The sequence below is a fragment of the Peromyscus californicus genome, unplaced genomic scaffold (assembly GCF_007827085.1).
Source record: "Peromyscus californicus insignis strain IS unplaced genomic scaffold, ASM782708v3 Scaffold_5__1_contigs__length_169319896, whole genome shotgun sequence".
In the NCBI taxonomy this organism is placed as follows: Eukaryota; Metazoa; Chordata; class Mammalia; order Rodentia; family Cricetidae; genus Peromyscus; species Peromyscus californicus.
In genome coordinates, this window is record NW_026294573.1 from 52,687,470 (window position 1) to 52,712,119 (window position 24,650).

At 40.3% G+C, this 24,650-nt stretch overlaps 1 protein-coding gene across 11 annotated transcripts in view; it reads left to right on the top strand.

Annotated features, from left to right (window-relative positions):
• Positions 1 to 24,650, top strand: part of Dock7 (dedicator of cytokinesis 7) — a 201,313-nt gene that overhangs the window by 23,095 nt on the left and 153,568 nt on the right. For all 11 annotated transcript variants that reach the window (XR_008213675.1, XM_052716301.1, XM_052716302.1 and 8 more), the window contains exons 2-7: positions 9,665 to 9,770; positions 15,819 to 15,994; positions 16,255 to 16,323; positions 19,542 to 19,671; positions 19,759 to 19,971; positions 20,524 to 20,609. Coding sequence is in view for 10 of the 11 variants with exons in the window: in XM_052716301.1 (XP_052572261.1) it covers positions 9,665 to 9,770; positions 15,819 to 15,994; positions 16,255 to 16,323; positions 19,542 to 19,671; positions 19,759 to 19,971; positions 20,524 to 20,609 (780 nt within the window). In the remaining variant the exon portion in view is untranslated. The remainder of the gene's footprint in view (positions 1 to 9,664; positions 9,771 to 15,818; positions 15,995 to 16,254; positions 16,324 to 19,541; positions 19,672 to 19,758; positions 19,972 to 20,523; positions 20,610 to 24,650) is intronic.

A 24,650-nucleotide genomic window follows, 5' to 3' on the forward strand; every position in this document is an offset into this window, starting at 1 on the left:
AGCATGAGTCTTAGGAACTCACTCGGGCCTTTTTAGTTCTTGTATCATCAGGATTCTGATATGATGAATCCAGGAAGATATACTTTGTAGTTTAAGGAAAGAATGAATAGTAGTAAGGTTATATAATATCCTGTCCTAATTGAATTTGGCTGGTCCTGAGGGGACCTCAACTTCCCATTTTAAAATATCCCTAATCCTTGGTGTATAGGTTAAAGTTATAACCCTATAGGAGATGGAAGTTAATCGGTTTACATACCTATTGAGGGTTGACATCATCTTCTCTCAACTGATTATATTTTATTACCTGCTACTCTCCATACCAAGGTTCACCTTCAGAACTAGTTTTCTGTGGAAGGACCTTCTACATAGCATTTTAATTGATTTCTGTCTGGGGAAGCTCTGATGTGTGAATTTCTGTGAGCCTTTCCACAATTGACCAATGTGACTTTTAAGTGTAAAATTGACCCTTTCAGTGTTATCAGATGATGGGTCCCCATGCTGCATGTACCCTCCATTGTATTCCTCACATGGTGTGTGTGTGTGTGTGTGTGTGTGTATGCATGTGAGTGTGTGGAAGTCAGGTGACAGGTAACTTTGTGGGATCCATCTCTCTCCTTTCACCTTTTATGTGGAGTTTAGGGATTGAGCTCAGGTTGCCAGGCCTGAGTGGCACACACCTTTATACTCTGGGCCATCTCTGTGTCCCACTGTACACTATTTTTGAAATAAGAGACTAAAACCATTGTTATCTTAGGTCTGGGCAATACAAACCTGGGGGTAATTTCTTCTAAAAGTACTCTCAAAACATAAGCTTTTTCTATTCTGCAAAGGAAAGCTTACATCTAGCTGGCAAAAATATTGACAAAAATTAAGAGATAAATGTTGTCTTCCTAGGGCTGGTAACATGACTGTAAATTCATTTTTTTCAGTAATTTCCAGGCAGTACACCTTTGGTTTGTGTTCCCATTTCTCTAGTAGAGTGTCTTAGTTAGGGTTTCTATTGTTGTGAAGAGACACCATGACCACAGCAACTCTTTTTTGTTTGTTTGTTTTGTTTTTTGTTTTTTTGTTTTTTAGACAGGGTTTCTCTGTGTGTAGTCCTGGCTGTCCTGGAACTCGCTCTATAGACCAGGCTGGCCTTGAACTTACAAGCGATCTGCCTGTCTCTGCCTTTTGAGTGCTGGGATTAAAGGTGTGTGCCACTATTGCCTGGCCACAACAACTCTTATAAAGGAAAACATTTAATTGGAGTGGCTTACAGTTTCAGAGGTTTACTCCATTATCATTATGGTGGGAAGCATGGTGGTGTGCAGGCAGACAAGGTGCTGGAGAAGGAGCTGAGAGTTCTACATCTTGATCCATAGGCAACAGGAAGTGAACTGTGTGTCACACTGAGTGTAGCTTGAGCAGAGGAGACCTCAAAGCCCACCTCCACAGTGACACACTTCCTCCAACAAGGCCACACCTACTCCAATAACATCATACCTAATAGTGCCACTCCCTATGAGCTTATGGGGCCATGGATATTCGAACTACCACAGGGGGCTACCGGTAGATTCCTTAAATATTAGTTATCCTCTGACAGTAGACACATGGGTCCATTATTTTGGCTATGAGGTCCTTTAAGTTTGGGGGTTTTGTTACCCTAAGAAGTTAGTTGTAAAGAGTTTCCTTTCCAAGATGAGTTGAACTGTGGGTAAATTCAGTAGTCTCTTTAAGCATCCACCTTAATTACTTTCTATTGCAGTGAAGAGACACTATGATCTAGGCAGCTTATAAAAGCAAGCATTTAACTGGGGACTGGCTGGTTAGTTCCTGACCATCATGGCGGGGAGTGTGGAGGCAGGCAGGCATGGAGCTGGAGCAGTAGCTGAGGACTTGTATCCTGATCTTTAAGGTGAAGACAGTGAGAGAGTGAAAGACTGGGCATGACATGGGCCTTTGAAGCCTCAAAGCGCACCCCCAGTGACACATCTCTGTAATCCTTCCTGAATAGTTCTACTAATGGGAACCAAGCATTCAAACATACTGGCTTCTCTTTCAAACAACCACATTAATAAAACCCCTGCATCTTTTCCAGTAACCAGACCTTTTCTTGCTTGCTTAGGAAGTCTGGATTGCTCTGAAGGGACTTAGGTAGGAGCTTTTGGACCTGTTAGTACTCATCTGAAGGAGGAAATGTAAAGGAGTCAGGTTGGTCACTACCTTCAGTTTCCGAGGATAGTTTGGATGGTTCCTTTTTCATGTCTCCCTTCTTCCTTCACAGTGCACACTGAGTTTTCCCCAGCTATATGGTGACCAGTGGGTCCCACCCGGGATCAGGAGCTCTCTCTGAAGCTGGCTTCTTCCTTCCTTCTGGGTTACTGGAAGTGGACTGGAGGTTGTCAGCCCCTTAGAGCTACTTGTTTTCTTATTTCCCCTCCAGTTCAGTCACATCTTTGCTGTTAAAAACCTTAAAAACAGCTGGGCGGTGGTGGCGCATGCCTTTAATCCCAGCACTTGGGAGGCAGAGCCAGGCGGATCTCTGTGAGTTTGAGGCCAGCCTGGTCTACAGAGCGAGATCCAGGACAGGCACCAAAACTACACAGAGAAACCTTGTCTCGAAGGGAAAAAGAAATAAAAAACCTTAAAAACAATCTCCACCAGACCAGAAAAGTTAAGACTGGATCTCAGGAAGCTTTTGGGGTTTTCTCTGGCTATGAGAAACATTGAGATAAAATAGATTTCCAAGTAGTCTCCTTTCCATGCCTCGTCTCTTGTCTTCTTCAACCTATAGTTCTAGTCAGCCCTGTTTGGTCATTTTACTCTATGGCAGACTCTTATTCTATAATTCAAAATTCCTTTTCATCAAGAAACTTTTTAGTTTTCTTCCATGAGAACAATTCTTGTAACTTCCTCTCCAGTTCTTTTTCTTTTTTTTTTTTTTTTTGGTTTTTCGAGACAGGGTTTCTCTGTGTAGCTTTGCGCCTTTCCTGGAGCTCACTTGGTAGCCCCGGCTGGCCTCGAACTCACAGAGATCCGCCTGGCTCTGCCTCCCGAGTGCTGGGATTAAAGGCGTGCGCCACCACCGCCCGGCTGCCTTCCTCTCCATTTCTTGTCATTCTTACGATTCCTTTCTGCCTCATTTTGATTCCTTCTTTAAATTTATATAGTGAAACAATACTTCAGGATCTCCAAATTTGAACCAGGTGGTAGCAGTGCACGCCTTTTATCAGTCCCAGCACTCGGGAGGCAGAGGCATGCAGATCTCTGAGTTCAAGGCCAGCCTGGTCTATAGAGTGAGCTCCAGGACAGCCAGGACTGTTACACAGAGAAACCGTGTCTCAAACAACAACAACAACAAAAATAAACAAAACAAAAAAGACCTTCAAATTCAAAATAGAAAACCACCCTTTCTCAGTAAAGGACACATGTTATTTTTCATAGTTTGCTGTGTGTCTTCTGCTGGTTGTTTGCAGCATCCTTTTGTGACTCGCCCAACGCAGTGATCTCTTGTGTCAGAAACGGTGGTTTGTGTTAACAGTGAGGGAGTTTGCAGAACTGAGAGTTGAAAAAAAGATAAGTAGATCAAATTTTGGATTTTCTTTTTTTTTCTTGGATAGAAGTAGGAATTTTCATAGTGTAATTGGGGAGTAACTCCAAAACGGTTGACCTTTTCTTTGCACTTTGTGTTAAGAGCTTACTGAAATGAAGTGAAGGCCTTACTGATTTTGCTTTATATTATAAATCATCACTAGGAGTAAGAAAAATGTCAGGAAAGAGTAACTGAAGATAGAGGATTTTAAGTTAATTTTAATTATGTGTTGTCTTTTTTGGATATGTTGGAGTATAGTTTGGTTAAGAGATAGTGACTTTTTTTTGAAGGGGGTTCATTCAGGAGGTTGAAATAGGTCCTTTGTCTGGGCAGTGGACATTTGCTGTTACAGCTTATTTTGAAGTGATTTATTTTTTGCATTTTTGCATCTTATTCAGATTATTATTAATTTTCCCTTCTAGGGACGTGACAGCATGTGGAAGTAATACATAGTTGTAATATTTGTAGAGGCCTACCTTGGGGGTCTGGGCAGAGGAGGCTTGGCTGCCTGTTCTGAAATGCCCAAGGCAAGCAGTGGTGAAAGGCATGAGAGGCATTTGAACTGGTGTGGGGACAGGGAAGAAGGGAAAAAGTCTAGCTGCCTGAGGTCTGTCTTTGGGGGGCTAACAAGTGCTTGGAGTTTTTATAGAAGAATATAAAAAAGCAAGAGTTGTGTTTGCATGTCTGGTGATTTGCCTGAGCAGATAATCTCAGTCAGGTGGTAGTATGGTTATGGTGGTGCCTGTCTTCAATCCTGGCGCTCAGGATGCTGGGGCAGCAGTGTTACTGAGATTAGAGGCCAGCCTGGGGTGCATAGTGAAACCCTGTCTCCCAAAACAAACCAAGCGTATGGGGGGGGCGGTGGGGGTGGGAAGACTGTTTCTGCAAAGCTTCAGAGAAATCTTCATCACTGGAGGGAACAAATCCATTCCCACTCTGGGAAGAGTGTTCCTCTTAGGGCTCAGCCCAGGTTCTGTCGTCGGGAGAACTGGTTCCATTATAGCAGTAGGGTAATATACGCTGGGCAGTACCATCGTGTGGTCATCTGTTTGTGAGACTTTGTTGCTTGGCAGTAGTTTTGGCCTCTTGTTGTAAAGATATTAATCAGATTAGCTGTTCCTGGAATCCCAGGTCATTTGTAGGAGGGAATGACTCACGTGAATTCAAAAGGAAAAGAAAAAGTCACAGGTAAAATTGAGTTAGAGAAGGACAAAATGGAGTTAGGTCAGTGAGTGGACCTCACTTCATGGAGGACTGTCTGTCGTGTTTGTCTGTTACTAAATAAAAGGTAATTTTTTTTAATGAAGTAACTGTCTCATTTGTTTCTCTCTTTAACATTGAAATGGTCAATTAATGGGTAACATTTCCGGTTTCTTGAGTCAAAATTGAGTTCTCTTTATCGCATCTCAAAGAATGAACATGGTATTTTATGCCTTTAATCCCAGCACTTGGGAGGCAGAGGCAGGAGGATCTCTGTGACTTTGAGGCCATCCTGGTTTACATAAGCAAGTTCTAGGACAGCCAGGACTACACAGTGAGACCGTATCTCAACAACAACAAAAACCCAAATTAGTAGTATTTCTTTTTGAAGGATTTTTGTTGTTGATGATGTTGTTATGTCAGTTTTGACAAATGAATCAGAAATGTAAGGACTTTAATTACGATTAAGAAATACTTGGATTAGCACTCAGGACAGTAGCACCTGTACTTCGCCTGGGCCACACAGTAGAGCTGGCCCTGATGGTCCAGGTGTGGGAGAGCAGACCCCCGAGGGCATAAAAGCAGTAGAACTGGCCCTGCCTTGCTCATCTTTGCAAGCCTGGGGCTATGTTGGAGAGCTCACCCTGGTGGTGAGGACGGGGAGAGCTAGCCGGCTGAACAACCCTGCAAGTACCCAGGCCCAGAACCAGGGTTATGAGATGGCTGGCCCTGACACCCACCCCATCTGTGATCTTCGGGAACACATGAAGGGCCAGTCCTGTACACCCAAAGCTTCGAGATCTCCACAGCACAGGGCAGCAACAGGATATCTAGGAGAGCCCAGCATCGATAATGTAGCAGAAACCAGAGGCTTCGAACCAGACTAATGACTCTTTGTAATGAACACTTGCACATAAAGATGTATAGATAAGAGGGTTTACTGTGTGACTCGCTGTGTCACACTACAGCTTTCGTGATGGGGTTTTTCCTTTTTTTTCCTCTTAAATTTTATTCTATTTTTTTGAGGGGTGGTTGCAAGGGCAGAAGGTGGATAAGAAGAGATGGGGAAATAAATGGGATTGAGATACATGATGTGAAAGACACAAAGAATAAGTAAAAAGAAAGTTTAAAAAAAATGACTTGTACTATATGGACTTCGTTAAAGGCCTAATGGAGTGTCAGTGAACTGAGTTCATTCCCACAACCTACATGGTAGAAGGAGAACAAGGAATCTCAAAGGTGGTCCTCTGAACTCCACTGACAATCAGCATTGCATGTACTTGCCCACCCTCCAGTTTAACAAGAAAAAGGCTTAATGGAGTCATCAATTCAAGAGACTGCCTTTGTCTTTCCCTGCAAAGTCTGTGGAATTGCCCTTTGCCCTTTCCTCAGTCTGCGCTCCCCGCTCCCTCTCAAAAGATGTGTCCCCTCTCCAGTTTTCAGCGCTAACCTCTACCTGGTTTGATGCTCTTCTCTTCCTCCCTTATCCCTCCTAGTTAACAGAGGTGGTTCCCCCCCCCCCCCCCCCCCCCCCCCCCGGTTTTCTCAATATGGCCACACTGAGTAAATCTCCTTTTTCTGTCTAAATCTAGCTTGTTGGGGTTGCAAAGGCCCAGGTGTTTACTCTTAGAATTCTGGAAACATGATGACTTCTGCTGTATTACTACTACCCTCTCAATGTTTCCCTTACTATTAGCATCTTACATTAGTGTGTATGCACATTAGTTTTAATTGAATGAGCCAATGTTAGTATACATTACTGTTTGCTAAGGTTCACAGATTGCAACAGGGTTTTTGACTGATACCTAATGACATATACCCACTGTTATAGTGTCACAAGGAATAGTTTCCCTCCCTTGCTGGTTAGGTTTTTGTTTGTTTGTTTTTCTTGTTTGTTTGTTTGGTTGTTTTTGGTCAACTTGACACAAGCTAGGATCATCTGGGAAGAAGAAGCAACTTTAATTGAAGAAATACCTCCATCGGATTGCCCATAGGCCAGGTCTGTGGGACATTTTCTTGGTTGATGATTGAGGTGGGAGGGACCAACCCATGATGGGTGGTGTCACCCCTGGGTTATATAAGAAAGCAGTCTGAGCAGGCCAGCAAGCAGCACCCGTCTGTAGCCTCTGCCTCAAAACCCTTTTCTCCTCAGGTTACTTTTAGTCATGGTGATCACAGCAGTAGAAAGCTAACTAGGACAGGCCCCTGAATGCCCTGGGTTCTGCTTATCCGTTACCCCTTTCCAATTCCCTGTCCAGCCCCTAGAGCCATTGTTTCTACTCTGTCCATGGTTTGCCTATTTCAGTATGTCATAAAGCAGAAATGACATAATCTGTAGTCTTTAAGACTGTTTTCTTCACGTGGGACTGACTGTTCCTGCATGGTTGATAATGCATTTCCTTTTCCAAAAACGCCATTTATTATATGGATGTGACATACTTTGTTTATCCATTCATTCCTTGAAGGACAGCTTAGTTGCTTCCAAGTTTTGTCAATTATGAATCATGATTTAGTCTCCTTCAAAACATTAATATAAGGTGAAAGATGAACAGCGAAGCATCTTGAGCCTTAGAGAATAACTCTTATCTTAGAATCAAACACAGAATTGCATATTTGGTTTATAACCATCTTTAAGTAATTTGTGTGGAACGTCTGTGGAAGAAGAAAAAAGACACTGAAGAGATAAAGTGGGGGAAAGATTACATTAAGTCTGGATAACCTTGGGAAAACGAGATTTTCTTAAAACTCAGTTGGAAATTGAGGTTCTAAATCCAATCGTGAGCTTGAGAACTTCCTTAAAACTGTTGTCACGTCTGCAGAGACACTTGATGGTCATGGGATAACGAGAGAAAATGCCGTTAACTTTTTGGTAAAGAGTCAAAGAATAGAAGGAGAATTTTATAAAATAGAGAGTAGTTGCTTGAGAATCATAGGATAGGGTTAGCTATGGACATTGAGATATAATTGCGCAAGGTCTGTAGATAGTAATCTTGGTTGTATTTGTGACCTACATTGAAAAAATCTTATTAATGTTATTGGGAAAGTTTTTATTTCATGGTTTGGAAGTCACTGAATATTTTGGTTGACAGATTTGTGGAAACTGAGGATTATAGTCATTAATAGGTTATGAATCCATTGAATGTCTAAAATATTTTTTTGTTTTAAAATACTATTTATTTAAATAAATTCAAAATACTAGTGTGTAAGGGCCAATAAATACCATAAAGTCTTGGGATTTCTGCACTCTAATGCTGATTTTTTTCAAATTAAGATTTATCTGCTTTGGTGGTGCCTTTGTAGTTACATATGACAGGAATTCATGTGTAGTGTATACTGCACAGAGTTTTCATAATGGCTTTGAGTGCTAGAGCGTGTGTGTGTGTGTGTGTGTGTGTGTGTGTGTGTGTGTGTGTGCATGCGCACGTGCGGGCTCATGTGGGATGTGCTCATGGACGTGGATGTACACATGTGTGCATGTATGTGTGCAGGTTAGAGGTTGACTTGGGGTGTCGACTTTCTGGATTGTGCTTACCTTTTTTGGGCAGGGTCTCTCACTGAAGCCAGAGCTGATTGACTCAGGAGAGCTTCAGGGATCCACTAATCTCTGCCCCCTGCTCAAGCATTGGGGTTACAGGTGTTTCAACAGGCCTGTCTTTCCAGTTCTGGTTCCAAAACATTTTAGCAAGTGAATTACGCCCCCCCACCCCCACCCCAGATAAATATTTTAGGGACAAAAGACAAATACAATTACTACCTTTTTAATAGAGTATACATGAAATAGAAAAAAAATGACAAGGAATAAAAAGTAGGTTTGGGTATGTTTCCTAGAAGTTTGAAAAAAATGTGGTATGTTTAAACTGTGCTGAGCCAAGAAATTCACATGAAGATCTTGTCATCTGAGTTTTACCCTTAAAATGACTTAAGAGTTGAGTTGGTTAACAAGAAAGGCAAAAAATTCTCAGGAAACAGATTGTGTTTATTGACAAGATCAGGGCTGAGGGCTATCCATGTTCTAGAAGATGTCCTGGACTTTTGGGCAGAACTAAGGTGACTCGGTGGGTTACAGAAAAGAGTGTCTAAAGTGGGGAGGAAGAAGTCCTGTGGGATTAGTGGGGGAGATGGAGGAGAGGATGGGAGTAGGTTTGACCAAAACATTGTATGCAGGTATGAAATTCTCAAGCAATATGAAAGATTGTAAGAGTTTGGCTAATAATGTGAAATGCTGGAGAGAGAAATTAGGGTCAGATTATGGGAAGCTCTTATTGCCTGGGTATGAAGACATTGTTTATTAGTTAAGTAAAAATAGAAATTAGTTTTCTGAGGCGTAAATGAGGAAGTAGTAATATTAGAAAAGAAAGAACTTTTTTCTTCCAATTTTTAGCATAGTTTGATTTATAAAATATTTTAGAATTTATTTTCAATTTTTATCTACATTTTAACTTATATATATATATATGTTATAGCTTATACACTATCATAGATTGTATTCCTAAAACGTCACATTAGAAACCAGCCATGTGAAAATTAGCTGTACTGCTTATATCCTCCATCATTATTAAAGAGATGTTATAGTGACTTCAAGGTCATCCTGCTTTACAGAGCAAGTTCTAGGCTAGCCAGGACTGTATAATGAGTCACCCTGTCTCAAAAAAGTAAAAACAAAAGAGATGTTATAATTATAAACAAGAACAAAATTGTTTTAGCCTTAATATGCTGATTTTGTTATTTTATAAACAAATTTTTAATGTACTTCCCTCTGTCTGTCTGTCTACCTACCTATCTACCTACCTGTCTACCTACCTACTTACCTACTTGTGGTGTGTGTGTGTGTGTGTGTGTGTGTGTGTGTGTGTGTGTGTGTGTTTGTAATGCATGTTTTTTTTGTCCTAGAACTGTTGCTGCTGAAGTTAGAAAGCAGATTTCTGGACAGTACAGTGGTTCCCCCCAGCTGCTCAAGAACCTCAATATCGTCGGCAATATATCCCATCACACCACAGTAAGTAACATATTCAAGCCATGGAGTGTTACAAATGGTTACTGAGGAGACCTTGAAAAAGTACTGGGGAAGTGAGTCAATAGCCTGGGTTCTACCCCAGTTCCAGCCTTCACTGTTGCCGCCTCATTCTTGCCATTGGGTTGACAGAAGGGCCTTCGTGGTGCTAGAGAAGTGTTGGTTTCCCGGGCAACCCTGAAACTCTGTAAGCAGGATTTAATCAATGCTGGATTTTTATCCATAGATTCATTATATGAAAATACTAGAGTCTTCCACAGTTAGGTATTGAGGTGAGCACTATGTGAGTTTGTAGCTCTGTCCCTTTTAATAGAAGGAAATAGCTATTGAATCATTGTAGGTCAAGCATCATAGACATAAATAAGCCATCTCTTTTGAAAGAAGCTATCACAAGATAGTAATTTTTATTTAAACTCATATCTATGTTAGGAATATGGGTTAAAACAAACTCATTTTTCTTAAAATTAGAGTGCTCTAAATTTCAAATGTGGAAAACTAAAAAAGTGAAGAAAAGGGACAGAGTGGCTGGGTGTGGTGGTGTATACTGTAATCTGAGCACACAGGAGGTGGAGGCATGGGCATGGTGCCTGTGAGACTCTAGCTTAACATGAAACACAAGAGGTGGGATTCTACATTTTTACAGGTAGCTAAGGAAACATACTGATTATTGAGCAAACTTATATGCCAGTGGGGAAAAAGAGTTTGATTGACCTGTGATAACATGTCATAAATGTTTGTGTTACTAAAACTTTACAACAGGAATTTACTTTTATGAGCAATAGTATGCTAGTTGGAAAATCTTTAGAAAACATGGATTTCTGGGTAATTTCAATGTGCATGGGGGTAGTCCTTCATATATATTATTGATATTTTAAATTCTTTGCCTTTTATCATGTTATCTTTCATCTTGAATTATATCTCAGTTATTCAAAATTCTATAGCTAGACAGGAGATTTGGTTTTTATGAATAATTATAACTCTATCTGTAATCTGTTTTATGCTCCCCACTCTGATTACATCTCTTGTCTTGTCTTCTTACTCTGTTTCCTGATTTCAGCTATCCTTCTGACTGTGAGAATCCACACACCACAAATCCACTAACTTTCTACTGCCCTTGTCCCTTGATGTCCTCTCCTGTCCTCCCCAGAGAACTTACTTTTGAGCATTGCTTAAGTGCTCTGTTGCATCTAGCCCTTGATCTCCTTAACCGACTTTCATATTATTTCACTCCTTGGCACAACCTCAGTGCTGTTTAAACCTGGGTATCAGTTACATAAGCCTGTAGCCAGCGAGTGTGGCTAGAAGATGCTCAGGGTCACTGACTAGATTTAGTTTAAACTTAAGCACAGCATTATCTCAGTAACGTAAATATTTTTGAAGTTCTCCCTTAAAAAATTTTGTTCTTTACTTACTGATTCAGCCTGTCAGTATTCATACTTGCTGTTTTTTTTTTTGACATTCATTTAAACATTCTGTTTTTTGTTGCCTCACCTTTTCTACCAGTCTCCACTTTGCAAATTTTCTTAGCAACGGTATTCTTTCAAAGGGTGTGCAGTACTTGTAGGATTCAGTTTCTCTTTGTAGTCTCTTTGAAAAGGTGCTTGTTAATCATGACAGTCTTCCGACACACTGAGCTGTACAGAATACTGAACACACAGGCATGTCCTTGCAAACTGCCTTTCCATGATCACATGTAACATATTAGCAGTGATTCTTGCTCATGTACAGTCTGGTACCTGCTGTTTCCTTGTTGGTTTCAAGATTTTTTTTTTTTAATAGTCCGTTCATTCAGATCAGAATTCGGGAGAACATCAGCAGGTGGGGTTTGATCTCAGGTTGCTAGAGCTTTCTGCCCTGTTCTTGTACTTCTCCTCACTTCTGCCCCCCTGACTCTGAACTCTGTTTACACCATTGGTTTATTTGGACGTTAGGTCAAAGTGGCTTCATTTCTGATGTTCTGTTTGCTTTCTTGTAGACATGTTTCTTCTCTGTTTCCTGAGTGGATAAAGTTCTGTTTCAGATTTTTAAAAATAGCTTCATTGAGTTGTAGCTCACCCACCATACAGTCTATCACTTTAAAGGAGAAATCTCATGCAATTTAATAAATTCGTGATATACCACTGCAGTCCACTTAGAACAGTCTCATCACCTCAAAAACAAACCTTTGCCTCATATTTTTTTGTCCTCCTTTCTGAGCTCCACACAGTCACACTTGGTTTTGAGGGAGGATTTCACTAGTTCCCCCACTAGCTTCAAACTGTGATCTCTTGCAGCCCCTGGAGTGCTGGGGTTAGAGGTTGCACTAACACATCTGGCCAACACCAGAACTTCTGAGGCTTTGCCAGAAAGTACTGAAAGTTTATATCAACAGTAAACATGCCCCAGATGGGCAGTAGTGTTTCCTTCCTCTCTGTATAGGAAATGTTGTTTGTTTTTGCTCTTTTGAGGGGCCTGCACCCAGCTCCCAAATAAATCATACATGGAGGCTTATTCTTAGTTATAAATGCCTGGCCTTAGCTTGGCTTGTTTCTTGCTAACTTTTCTTAAATTATTCTGTCTATCTTTTGCCTCTGTGCTTTTCTTGTTCTCTTACTTCTGTAAATCTTACTCTTACTCCGTGGCTTGCTGTGTAGCTAGGTGGCTGGCCCCTAGAGTCCTCCTCCTTCTCTGGCTACTTCTTTTTTTCTCCCTCCCAGATTTCTCCTTCTATGTACTCAATCTGCCCACTAGCCCTGCCTATCCTTTCTCCTGCCTTGCTATTAGCTGTTCAGCTCTTTATTAGACCATCAGGTGTTTTAGACAGGCACAGTAACACAGCTTCACAGAGTTAAACAAATGCAACATAAACAAAAGTAATATACCTTAAAATAATATTCTCCCACAGAATTTCTTTTACTGTCCTTTTAGGGTAGGCTGGCACCAAAGACTTTTTCATGAGAGTATATTTTTATTTCCCTTCATGTTTGTGCATAGTCTACACTTCTGAGTCACTCAGTCTTTCATTTCCCCACTTGAAAACTGTTTTTCCATTACATTGCTTATTTTTCTTTGTTGCTGTGGCCAAGTCCCCAGAAAGACGCAACCCAAGGGAGAAAGTGTTATTGTGGTTCATGGTAGGATGCAGCCTACCATGGTGGGGAAGTGTGGTGATGGGAGCCATCAAGGTCTTGGTGACAGGAGCTTGGTGTTGCCCACATCTCACCAGACCAGGTGGACTTGCTTTCTCTTTTTTCCTCTTTAAATTCGTTCCAAGATTCCAGCCCATGAGATTCTGCTACCCACCTCATGGAGGGTCTTGTTCCTCTGTTAGGACACCTGGCTCACAGACACACCCAAAGGCGGGTCTCACCAATGCCCTCTGTAATTCCCCCTACCCCCACCCCCACCTTCTGAGACAGGGTTTCTGGAACTCACTTTGTAGACCAGGCTGGCCTTGAACTCACAGAGATTCACTTGTCTCTGCCTCCCGAGTGCTGGACGTGCACCACCACCGCCCTACGCCCGCTGAATTCTTACTCCAAACAGGCTGGCTGAAATTCACTGCTGCAGCAAAGTCCTTTTACTGCTGTGGTTTTGGCGACAGGTCTACTGTCATGTGTCCTCTAGAAGTCAAGTGTCATTTCCATTCAGTTGATGAGTTTTACTCTGCTGGGTGCAACAGTAAGCACCTGTGTGTAATCCAGCACTCAGGAGGCTGAAGGGTATGTGGGGATAGCCTGGGGTAGACAGTCAGCACTCAGGAAGCTGAAGAGTGTGTGAGGCTAGCCTGGGGTAGACAGTCAGCACTCAGGAGGCCAAGGCTGAAGGGTGTGTGAGGCTAGCCTGGGGTAGACAACCATCACTCAGGAGGCCAAGGCTGAAGGGTGTGTGAGGCTGGCCTGGGATAGACAGTGAGTTCTATGCAAGTTTCAGCTGCATAGCAACACTGTCTTTAAAAGTAAACTTAAAAATTATATTTTGGTTATTATTTTTTAAGTTTACTTTAATGTGTCTTGATATCTATTTCTTTGTTTATCCTATGAGATCTTTTTATTTTCTTTAGTCTGTAGGCTTTTGTCTTTTTACCATATTTAGAAATTTGACCTTCTTACAGAGTTTTGGGAGATATTTAAATGAGATACTATTTAATGCTAATAAAAACAGCAACTGTCTTTTGGGTATTTATGGTGTGCATGTTCATTATTTTACTTTGTAGCAGTAAAATGTAGCTTTACCTGTTGCTAGTTGTTTATTCCAAAGAAGACTGGACTAAAGATCTCTTCTACTTAGTAATAGGCAAGTACATTTATTCTTGTTGAGCATTCTTTTTTATTATTTTTATTTTGTGAGACAGACCCTCTCTATTACATATTTCTGGCTGTTCTGGAGCTTGCTATGTAGACCAGGTTGACCCTGAACTCTCAGAGATCTGCCTGCCTCTGCCTCCCGAGTGCTGGAATTAAAGGCGTGCACCACTGCTCCCAGTTGAACGTTTTTGGTTCTATGTATGGCATTCTGTCTGCATATATGACTGAGCACCACTTGCTTGCAGTACTCTCTGAGGCCAGAAGAGGATGTCAGATTTCCTAGGATTGGAGTTACAAATGCTTGTGAGCCACCATGAGGCTGCTAGGAATCCAACCTGGGTCCTCTGCAAGAGCAGCTAGTGCTCTTAACCTCGGAGCCATCTCTCCAGTCCCTCAGTTGAACATCTTGAGAAATAGCATGCTCTTATTTTTACTAATCTATAAACTGCACATTTATTATACATCCTTCACAATTTTGCCTGAATGCTTTTTCATCTTTGAATTTGAGAAGTATGACATCTTATTTAAAGGTATACTTTCAGGGCTGAAGAGATGGGCTGAAGAGCAGTTGAGAGGGTATACTGCTCCCTCCGAGAACCTAAGTTCTGTTCCTAGCTCTCATGTTATATGGTTCAGAGTCTTCCCTCTTCTGGCATCCATGGGCACCTGTACTTATGCGCGCACACGCGCGCGCGCGCGCGCGCGCGCGCGCGCACACACACACACACACACACACACACACACACACACTCTCACACACACACACATGCACACAAACACACACTTTAAAAATCTTTTAAAAGTATACTTTCAGCCAGGGTAAAATGCAATGAGTATTATTAATAATGCATAATTTAAGTAGGGTCTAAGTATTAAGTATTCAGTGGTTATTATTAAACTATTACAAATGACTGTAAATGGTTGTCTTCAAACAATAAAAGTTACTCCCTCATTACTGGAGACTGGTTCCTGAAGTCAGTGGAAGCTAGCTGAGATAAGGGTCTGGCAGGGTCATAGTCCCTGCAGTAGTTCTGAGGAAAATCAGTCCTTGCCTCTTCCTGCTTCTGGTGGCTTCTGACATTCCTTTCCCTGAAGCTGTATCACTTCATCTTTAAGGCTAGAATCTGTCTTGCTCCATCTCATATGGCTTCTTACTCAGTTTATACAGCCCAGATCACCTTGTGTCTCTTTAAATGGATATTGATGATTGCATGTAGAGCACACCATATGATGCAGGACAGTGTCTCTGTCTTCAGCTTTTTAACACATGTGTAAAGACTTCGATTATTTCCATGTATATGAACATGCACAGGGGCCATGGAGTAGGGTGTGGAAAGTTTGGGAGCATCATTGTTTAACTTACCACAATCTGGTAATATATTTTTGCTAGGATAATCACCAGTAACAACAAATAAAATAAAGGCAGCTTTTAGAACCTTAGCAATACAAATTCCAAAGATAGTAATAATCATTCCAGTGAGTACACTGAAAGCCGTAAAGTGTAACAAGATTGATAGGTATTGTTTTTGTTTTTAGTGTGAGAATTATGGAAAGAGTCTGTATGTGAGAGTTAAGATTATAAAGAAGCATGAGGGAGCTTAAGGCTGTGTGGGGTGATTCTTAGTGGATCTGAATATCTGCTGAGATTTTCCAAAGAACTAGGTTAAAAACATTCATTTTCCCCTTTGCTTGAAGTTGTCCAATGTTCTATTCACCTCTTCCTTTGCACACACTCCTCCCTGCTAAGGTGCCCCTTACTGAAGCAGTTGATCCTGTGGATTTGGAAGATTACCTCATCACTCACCCTCTAGCTGTAGATTCTGGGCCTCTGAGAGATTTGGTGGAATTCCCTCCAGATGATATTGAAGTTGTCTACAGTCCGAGGGACTGCAGGACCCTTGTTTCAGCTGTGCCTGAGGAAAGGTGAGGAGACATTTATTTTGTGGTAGTTTCAGTGTAATTGTAGGACAACTGTTTTTCATCATGTTATTTAGATCTTACTTTGATGGTAGGTTTGTTTCTTATTAAAAGAAGAATTGCAGCAAAATTTTTATAAAATTCACTGCTGTATTTTTCCCTTGGAACTCCTTTTTGGGAGTCTTTAATAAATCTGTGTACGTTCTACTTAAAAAAAATCATTTCTATCTAAATTATAAATATGTTTTGTTTTTTTTTAAAAACAGTGAAATGGATCCACATGTTAGAGATTGTATAAGAAGTTACACAGAAGATTGGGCAATTGTGATCAGAAAGTAAGTTGATTGTTATAATATTTCACTGGGTACTGGGTAGTGGGGTTGGAGACATGGTTCAGCAGCTAAGAACACTTGTTGCTGTTATAGAGGACACAGGTTTGGTTCCAGGCACCCACATCACAACCATCTGGAATCCAATTTCAGGGCATCTCATAGCCTCTTTAGCATTTACAGGCACAAGGCAAGCATGTGGTCACATACATACAGGCCAGCACTCATACATGCAAAATGAAAATAAATCTGAAAAAAAAATCACTTAGTGGAATTTTTAATGTATTTAGTTAGATTTCATAAAAATTGTGAGACTTAAAATCATTAAACAAAATGGTCAAAGAACAGACTATTGTCAATAGATTCACTATTCTATGGAGTTCCGTACTTATGCTTGTTTTCTTTATAAAATACTAAGCTTGTAGGAATATTATTTTTGTATTGTTCAGAATCAGTGCAAACTGATAGGATGTAATGATGGAAATTCTGTAGTCTCATTCTCTTAGGGAATTATGATGGATACTGCTGAATACTTTTTCTCAAAAATTGGAAGTTTTGTAAAACTTTCATAGCTAAGTTAAATTTAAAAGCCAACTGTCAGACCCCGCTATTTGAAGATCTTTCTGTTTTTTAAAGGTCTCCTTGTGTGGTCCAGGTGAGCCTCAAACTGTGATCCTTCTGTCTGTCTCAGTCCTGGGATTTCATGGTCTGCCACCACAGTCATATTCTCTGCTTTTTTTTTTTTTAAATTGTTTTAATATTTGTAGGTCCTGGACATTTACATTTATCTAGTTAGGTAAATATTTGTAGAAAATAATCAGTTCTTTTCTATGATATAGTTAATAATTTTTCTAGGAGAGTATTTTTGAAATATTGTTATGTTAAAAAGTAAAATGCAACTACTTTCATTACTAATTTTCATAATGAGGAAAGGTCTTTATTCTGGAACATTTTACTGTGGTTTTCTTTTTTTTTCTTTTTGGTTTTTTCGAGACAGGGTTTCTCTGTGTAGCTTTGTGCCTTTCCTGGAACTTGCTTTGTAGACCAGGCTGGCCTCGAACTCACAGAGATCCGCCTGCCTCTGCCTCCCGAGTGCTGGGATTAAAGGCGTGCGCCACCACCGCCAGGCTTACTGTGGTTTTCTAAAGGAGACATTAAGAACAAGTAGTGATCACTTTGCCTGTGACGTTATTTTCACAGAGGGAATGATATGTGCTAAATAGTACTAGCGAACATGATGAGGGGGCTGGAAAGATAGCTCAGTGGTTAAGAGCACTGGCTTTTCCTGCAGAGGACCTGGATTTGGTTCATAGCTACTGGCAAACAGACATCTCTAAGTCCTGTTCCAGGGCATCTGATGCCCTCTTCTGGCCTCTGTGGGCATTGCATGTACATGGTACACAGACTTACATGCAGGCATACACATAAAATAAAAATAAATTTTAAAATGATGTATCCATTGCATATAGTTTTGCCCTCATAGCTATTGTCTTATTTCATTGGGCTTAAGAATGTTCTAAATCTCATTCTGTAGGATAATACTGATACTGTATTAGTTTGAGTATGACCTATTAAAGCATAGTTTACTACTCTTTATATAGAATGGTTATAAAATGGAATTTTGGGAACTGTTCTGATAGCTAGATTTTTACTTTACTAGGGAAATGTAATATTCTTGTTAGATAATTGGAAAACCTTTTACTTCTGTTCATATGGGTTGGAAACCTATAATAAAAAATTTCAATAAAGGTATGTAGGGGAGTTGGGGAAGAGAGATTGGTTGATTGATTGATTATTAGTTATTGACCTCAGAATCCTGGTGGCTCATCATTGGCTGTGGCATGATGGGAGGGGAATTAACATTAATGGGTAATTTTCATGTGCTAGGTATTTTATTGAGTGCTTTATCTTATAGCATTTATGGTTTCAACAGATAAGGACCTCAGACTCAAAGCAGTTAAGTACTAATTTCTCTGACGTCCCACAAACCAAAAAGGAGGTGGCCAAGGTTAGAAGCTGGGGCAGAAGATTCTAAAGCTTATAATTTTTTGTTATACTAAATATTGTTCTCTTCATTGGTAAATGGGAGACAAAAGAGTGGACTAGAAGTTGTTGGTATCTCTGAAAGGTAGAAGACGTGTGATCTGGACATAGGAAAACCATGATGCAGTGTTCTACTTTGTGATCAGTTCATGGTTACTCGATTTTCATTTATTGAAAAGAAAGTATCTTTTTTTAAAAAGATTTATTTATTTATTATGTATACAGAAGAGGGTGCCAGATCTCATTACAGATGGTTGTGAGCTACCATGTGGGTGCTGGGAATTGAACTCAGGACCTCTGGAAGAGCAGTCAGTGCTCTTAACCTCTCAGCCATCTCTCCAGCCCAAAAAGAAAGTATCTTTCTTATATTAATTTAGAAGTTCTGAAACCCTCCCTATGTGTATGTAAACTAGTATATGTATATAATGATATGTAGATCTTATCGCTTTTTCATTTTACATTGTGGATTTAGATTGAGAGCTTTTATACAAAATGAATTACCACAAAAGTTTTAAAATTTGATGCTTATATATCTATTTACATTGTTAAAATTTTATATTATTATTAATATAATATGTATTTTCTACTAGTTTATTCTTACATTTTTGGCTGTGAGCCTAGCCTTTAACGGCTGAGCCATCTCTCCAGCCCTAGTTTATTCTTTAACATTGGTTTCCTGCTTTTTTTTTTTCTGTTTGTTTTTAACTGACCTAATTTCTGACTAGAAAGTAAAATTTAAATTATATATACATCATTGACACATAAGAGGAAGAAAAATATGATATACTTTTAGAAATAGATAATCTACTCTTAATTTGGATTAAAGGAACTTTGGGTGGACAGGTTTGTTTGTTTTTCCTTGAGGCAAGGTTTCTTTGTACATACAGAATGTTCATTGGCTGGCCTGGCACTCTCTCTATAGACCAGACTGGCCTCAAACCCACAGAGATCCTCCTGCCTCTGCCTCCCGAGTGCAGGGATTAAAGGCGTGTGCCACCACTGCCTGACTTTTTTTGGGGTGGGGGTGGGCAGTGGACAGTTTCTTAAATCCTGGTTTAGTACACTCGGCACTGCTAGGATAGACCCCAGTTGTGTTAGTGTGAAAAAATAATTATTATATATAAGTAATTATTACATAAGGATGCAGAGAGATTTTCAGAAATTGATTTTATTTTGAATAGATACCATAAACTGGGAACAGGATTTAACCCTAACACATTGGACAAGCAGAAAGAAAGACAGAAGGGACTGCCCAGACAGGTCTTTGAATCCGATGAAGCTCCAGATGGCAACAGCTACCAGGATGAGCAAGTAATATTTTTATTCATAAGTGACTCTGAGTAAGTATTTTTACTTAATTAATATATTAATATTTATAATTCAATATTTTCATAACAGGATGACCTTAAAAGACGTTCAATGTCAATAGATGATACACCAAGGGGTAGCTGGGCCTGCAGTATATTTGACTTAAAAAATTCACTTCCTGATGCCTTGCTTCCTAATTTACTTGATCGAACTCCAAATGAAGAAATAGACCATCAGAATGATGACCAAAGGAAATCAAACCGTCATAAGGAACTGTTTGCTTTGCATCCATCACCAGATGAGGTATTGCCTTTGCATATAAAGAAGGAAGCAAAGGGGGCCAGGCATGGTGCATTCCTGTCATCCCAGCTACTTGGAAGGCTGAGGCAGGAGGATCATAAGTTTTAGAATTCTTTGGGCTGCATAATTAGTTCAAGGCCAACGTGGGTATTTTAGTGAGAACCTATTACAAACTAAACTGAAAATGGGCCAGGGATGTGACTCAGTGGCAGAGCACTCACCTACATCTTCAGAGCTGTAGGTTCAGTCTCTGCATCACAAAAGCAAGTGATTGTTAAGATCCCTCTCTTGTGAATATGACTTGTATTTAGTATTACAGTCATGTTGAAAACAGAGCCATGGGATGTATGAATTAAATATGCTTTCATCACTAGCAAGTTTATTTTTAATGAGGAGCTCTGTGATTGTGTACACTGGATGTAATGGCTGCTGTTTATAGGCAAATATGTGTTTAATTGTGCAGCCTGATATTAGAATGCTTAAAGTCTTAAAAACAAGTGGCAGGACATTGAACTATGGTCAGTATTCACTTCGGCATTACTTCTCACTCTGCAGGAAGAACCAATAGAACGGCTTAGTGTTCCTGATGTACCCAAAGAGCATTTTGGACAAAGACTTCTTGTAAAATGTTTATCACTCAAGTAAGTATTTCTTTTACTGTATAATTTCTATTACCTGGTCTAATATTTTAATTACTGGTGTAATAAAACTTTAGACTTTATGCTTGTGTGTATGTACTTAGGAGAAGTGTTTTTCATTTTTTCTTTTGAAATTGTTATTTTTTAAGATCTCATGTATTTATTTTGATTTTAAGAAAAATATTTAAGTATATTTAATGTTTTCCACATAATACATATATTATGTATACATATTCAGAGAAGGGAGAAATGTGCATAAATAAGAGCACTGTATTCATATCATTTGGCTTATAAAACTGAAATGGCAATCAGGATGATGGTGTATATCTGTAATTGCAGCATTTCGTGGGTTGTAGACAAGGGTCATGGGTTTGAGGCCACTGGGGTTGGAAACAAGACCCTCTGTTTTTCTCTCTCAAAAAAAGTCATCTATTTGTATTTTTAAGTTTTATGAATTTTCAGTGTATACCTTAAAGTTTCTTTTCAAAGTAATTCTAGCTTAAGAAAGCTTTTGTGTTAAGAGGACGTAAACAACTGGGTGGTGGTGGCGCACGCCTTTAATCCCAGCACTCGGGAGGCAGAGCCAGGCGGATCTCTGTGAGTTCGAGGCCAGCCTGGGCTACCAAGTGAGTTCCAGGACAGGTGCAAAGCTACACAGAGAAACCCTGTCTCGAAAAACCAAAAAAAAAAAAAAAAAAAAAAAAAAAAGAGGACATAAACAGAGTAACAGAACATACATGCTTCCTGCCAGAAACCCTGAGTGAGAGTCAGCCTATTGTCCTTTTTGTAACATCAATGTTAGGTTAAGGAAAGGGTAGTTTGGATAATCCCCTCCACACATTCCCGGAGAAACCTATAGGTGTAAGATCTCAGTCTTTTACATTAAAATACTCTAGAAGGAAAATCTAGGATTTTTTTTTGCAACATTTTATTTTTTTTTTTAACATTTTTTATTTAAACATAATTTTCTCATGTAATATCTTTGGTTATATTCTTCCCCCTTCCCCAACTCCTTCCAGATCTTTCCCACCTCCCTTCCCACCCAACTTCACGTTCTGTCTCTTACTTTCTTTGCCTCTGTATCTGTCAGTGAAACAATAAGCAAAAGTGAAAATCAAAACAAACAAACAAAAAATTCCAAACCAAAACAGAAAGCACACACACAGAACTAATGGAGTCCATTTTATGTTGGTCAACTACTCCTGGGTATGGGAGCTGCCCTGGAGTGTGGTTGATATACCCAGTGACGTTCCTTTGGAGGAAGCTTTTTCCCTTTCCCAGCGGATATTGATTGTAAATAGCGCCTTGGTTGGGGTTGGGTTTTGACTTTGTGTCCACTTCTCCTCTGAGCTGGGATTTTTGTCTGGCTTGAACCTGTGCAAGTCTTGTGTGTATAGTCACAGTCTCTGTAGTTCATGTGTATAGTCCTGTTGTGTCTAGAAGATGCTGTTTCTTTGGAGTTCTTCACCACCTCTGGTTCTTTCTGTCTGCTCTTCTGCATAGATCCTTGAGCCTTGAGGGTTTAATAAAGACAGCCATTTCGGGCTGATGCTCACAGTCTCTCACTTGGCACATGCTGTCCAGTTGTTTGTGTTAATTGCCATCTACTGCTAGAAGATGCTTCTCTGTGATGGCTGACCAGTGCACTGATCTGAACCGCAGCCAGGTGCCTTATTTTAGTTTTGATTATGTATACGAGCATATAATCCAGGTGCTGGAGGACACTAGATTCCCTGGAACTGGAGTTCTAGTCGACTGTGAGCCATCCAGCAAGAGAGCTGGGAACAGAGCTCTGGTCCTTGCAAGAGGAGTGTCTGTGCTCTTCTCTGAGAACAGTCATCTTTCCAGCCCTGAAATAGTTTTCATTTAGAAGTAGAAAGCATCTTGGGAGACAAACACAAAGTATATAGACAAAGGTTAAGTTCATGAGCTTTTCCTCTTTCTTTCTCTCTCTCTCTTTTCTTTTCTTTTTTTCAAGACAGGGTTTCTCTGAGTAGCTTTGGCTGTCCTGGAACTCACTGTGTAGACCAGGCTGGCTTCAAACTCACAGAGATCTTCCTGCCTCTGCCTCCCGAGTGCTGAGATTAAAGGCATGCATTACCACCATCTGGCTTCATGAGCTTTTTCAAACTCACTTGTTCACTAATCTCCAAATTAAAACAAAATATGGAAGGCTTAATTTTCATGCTATCCTTGCCCAGGGGCAGTGCTACTCTGTGATATTTGTTGCCAAAGCAAGCTCAAGAAGCATTTTTTGTGCCTCATGCTGAGTAGTATTTAGTTTTTACATTTGTATATGAAGCTGGAGCATTTTAGAAACAACGGTAACTCCTGCACATGTACAGCTGTCTTCTGGCTTTGAAGAGCATTTACCACCATCTGTGATGTTTGCTGGCCACTGTTTATGATGAGGAGTTATGAAGATAAGAACACTCTCCCTTTCCCTCTCCCTCTCCCTCTCCCCCTCTTTCTCTCTCTCTCTTTGAGACAGGGTCTCATTATGTGCCTCTGGCTGTCCGAGAACTTACTATATAGACCATCCCCCTGCCTTGTGAGTGCTGGGATTAAAGGTGCACACCACTATGCCCAGCAAGAAATCTTTTTTTGAAGAGCTAGTTTCTTTTCTGTAGATTGGACTCTGTTTTGAAGTGCATTTTCCCTTGATGGCAGTTAAATGTCATGTGCCCTTGGGGTAACTTCACATCTGTGTCCTTTTTCCCATGTACTTTCACTTATTTCTTGCTGTCTCCAGAGTAATTCTATAAGACAAACAGTATTTTCTTTATTTCTTAAGGAAATGTGAATTAAAGAGGATTAGTAGAAGTTCTGCTCAATATTGCTCAGAGTCATTGAAAAAGAAACTCTGTTCCTCTCTTTGTAGCATGTTGTTGTAGGTTTATTAGTTTTAACTGAAGAAAAAAGCTTCAGTGGGTAGCTCTCTCTGCACAAAGGAACTCAGCTGGAGAGACTACTTTGTGTATAAATAGACGCTTTTCTCTCTTTGGAAGCCAAAGCTTTATGCCTTTAGTTAAATTTGTGGAGAAACATATTAGATAAGTTGGATAGACTTTTCTACACATCTGGACCTCTACATTGTATTATACTTAAAGTCCTTTATAGCAGCCATTTTGATACAGATTGCATATCACAAATTTATTTATTTATTTATTGACACAAGGTCTCATCTTTCCCAGTCTAGAACGTATTGTGTAGCTGAGGATGACCTTGAATTTTCTGTTTCTTCTTCCTCCCATGCTGGGATTATTGGAGTGCATCCCCTTACCTGGTTTAGGCAGTCCTGAGAGTTGAACCTAGAGCTTTGTACATGCTAGGCAAGCACTCTACCAACAGAACTGCACCCCTAGCTCCAAATTTTTTTTTTTGTTTTTTTTTGTTTTTCGAGACAGGGTTTCTCTGTGTAGCTTTGCGCCTTTCCTGGAACTCACTTGGTAGCCCAGGCTGGCCTCGAACTCACAGAGATCCGCCTGGCTCTGCCTCCCGAGTGCTGGGATTAAAGGCGTGCGCCACCACCGCCCGGCCCTAGCTCCAAATTTTATCCTTTTAAAATGCACAGACAAGAAGTATCTATTCTCAGTGTTGTCCAAGTATCACTGCTGTCTGTCTCTGGAACATGTTTGTCTCCCACACCAGTATTAATCTACTTACATCAGAATACTACAGTGTCATATGGACTGAATGACTTAGTAGGAAATTATTTCTTAGTTCTGGAAGCTGGGAGTCCAAGATCAAGATGCCAGTGCGTTGGTTTCTGGAAAGTTTCCTTCTGGCTTGTAAATAACTGTCTTCTTCCTGTGCCCTTACATGTCTCTCCTCCCTGTGTGCATGAGAGGTCTGTGATGTCTTCTGTGCGGTTCTCTCTGTGTGTCCATGTTTGGAGGCCGGAGGTTGACGTTGGGTGCCATCCTGTACTGTCCACTTAAAAATTAAGATTTATTTAATTATATATGTGTGTGTGTGTGTGTGTGTGTGTGTGTGTGTGTGTGTGTGTGTGTGTGTGTTTTGCCTGCATATATATCTGTGTAC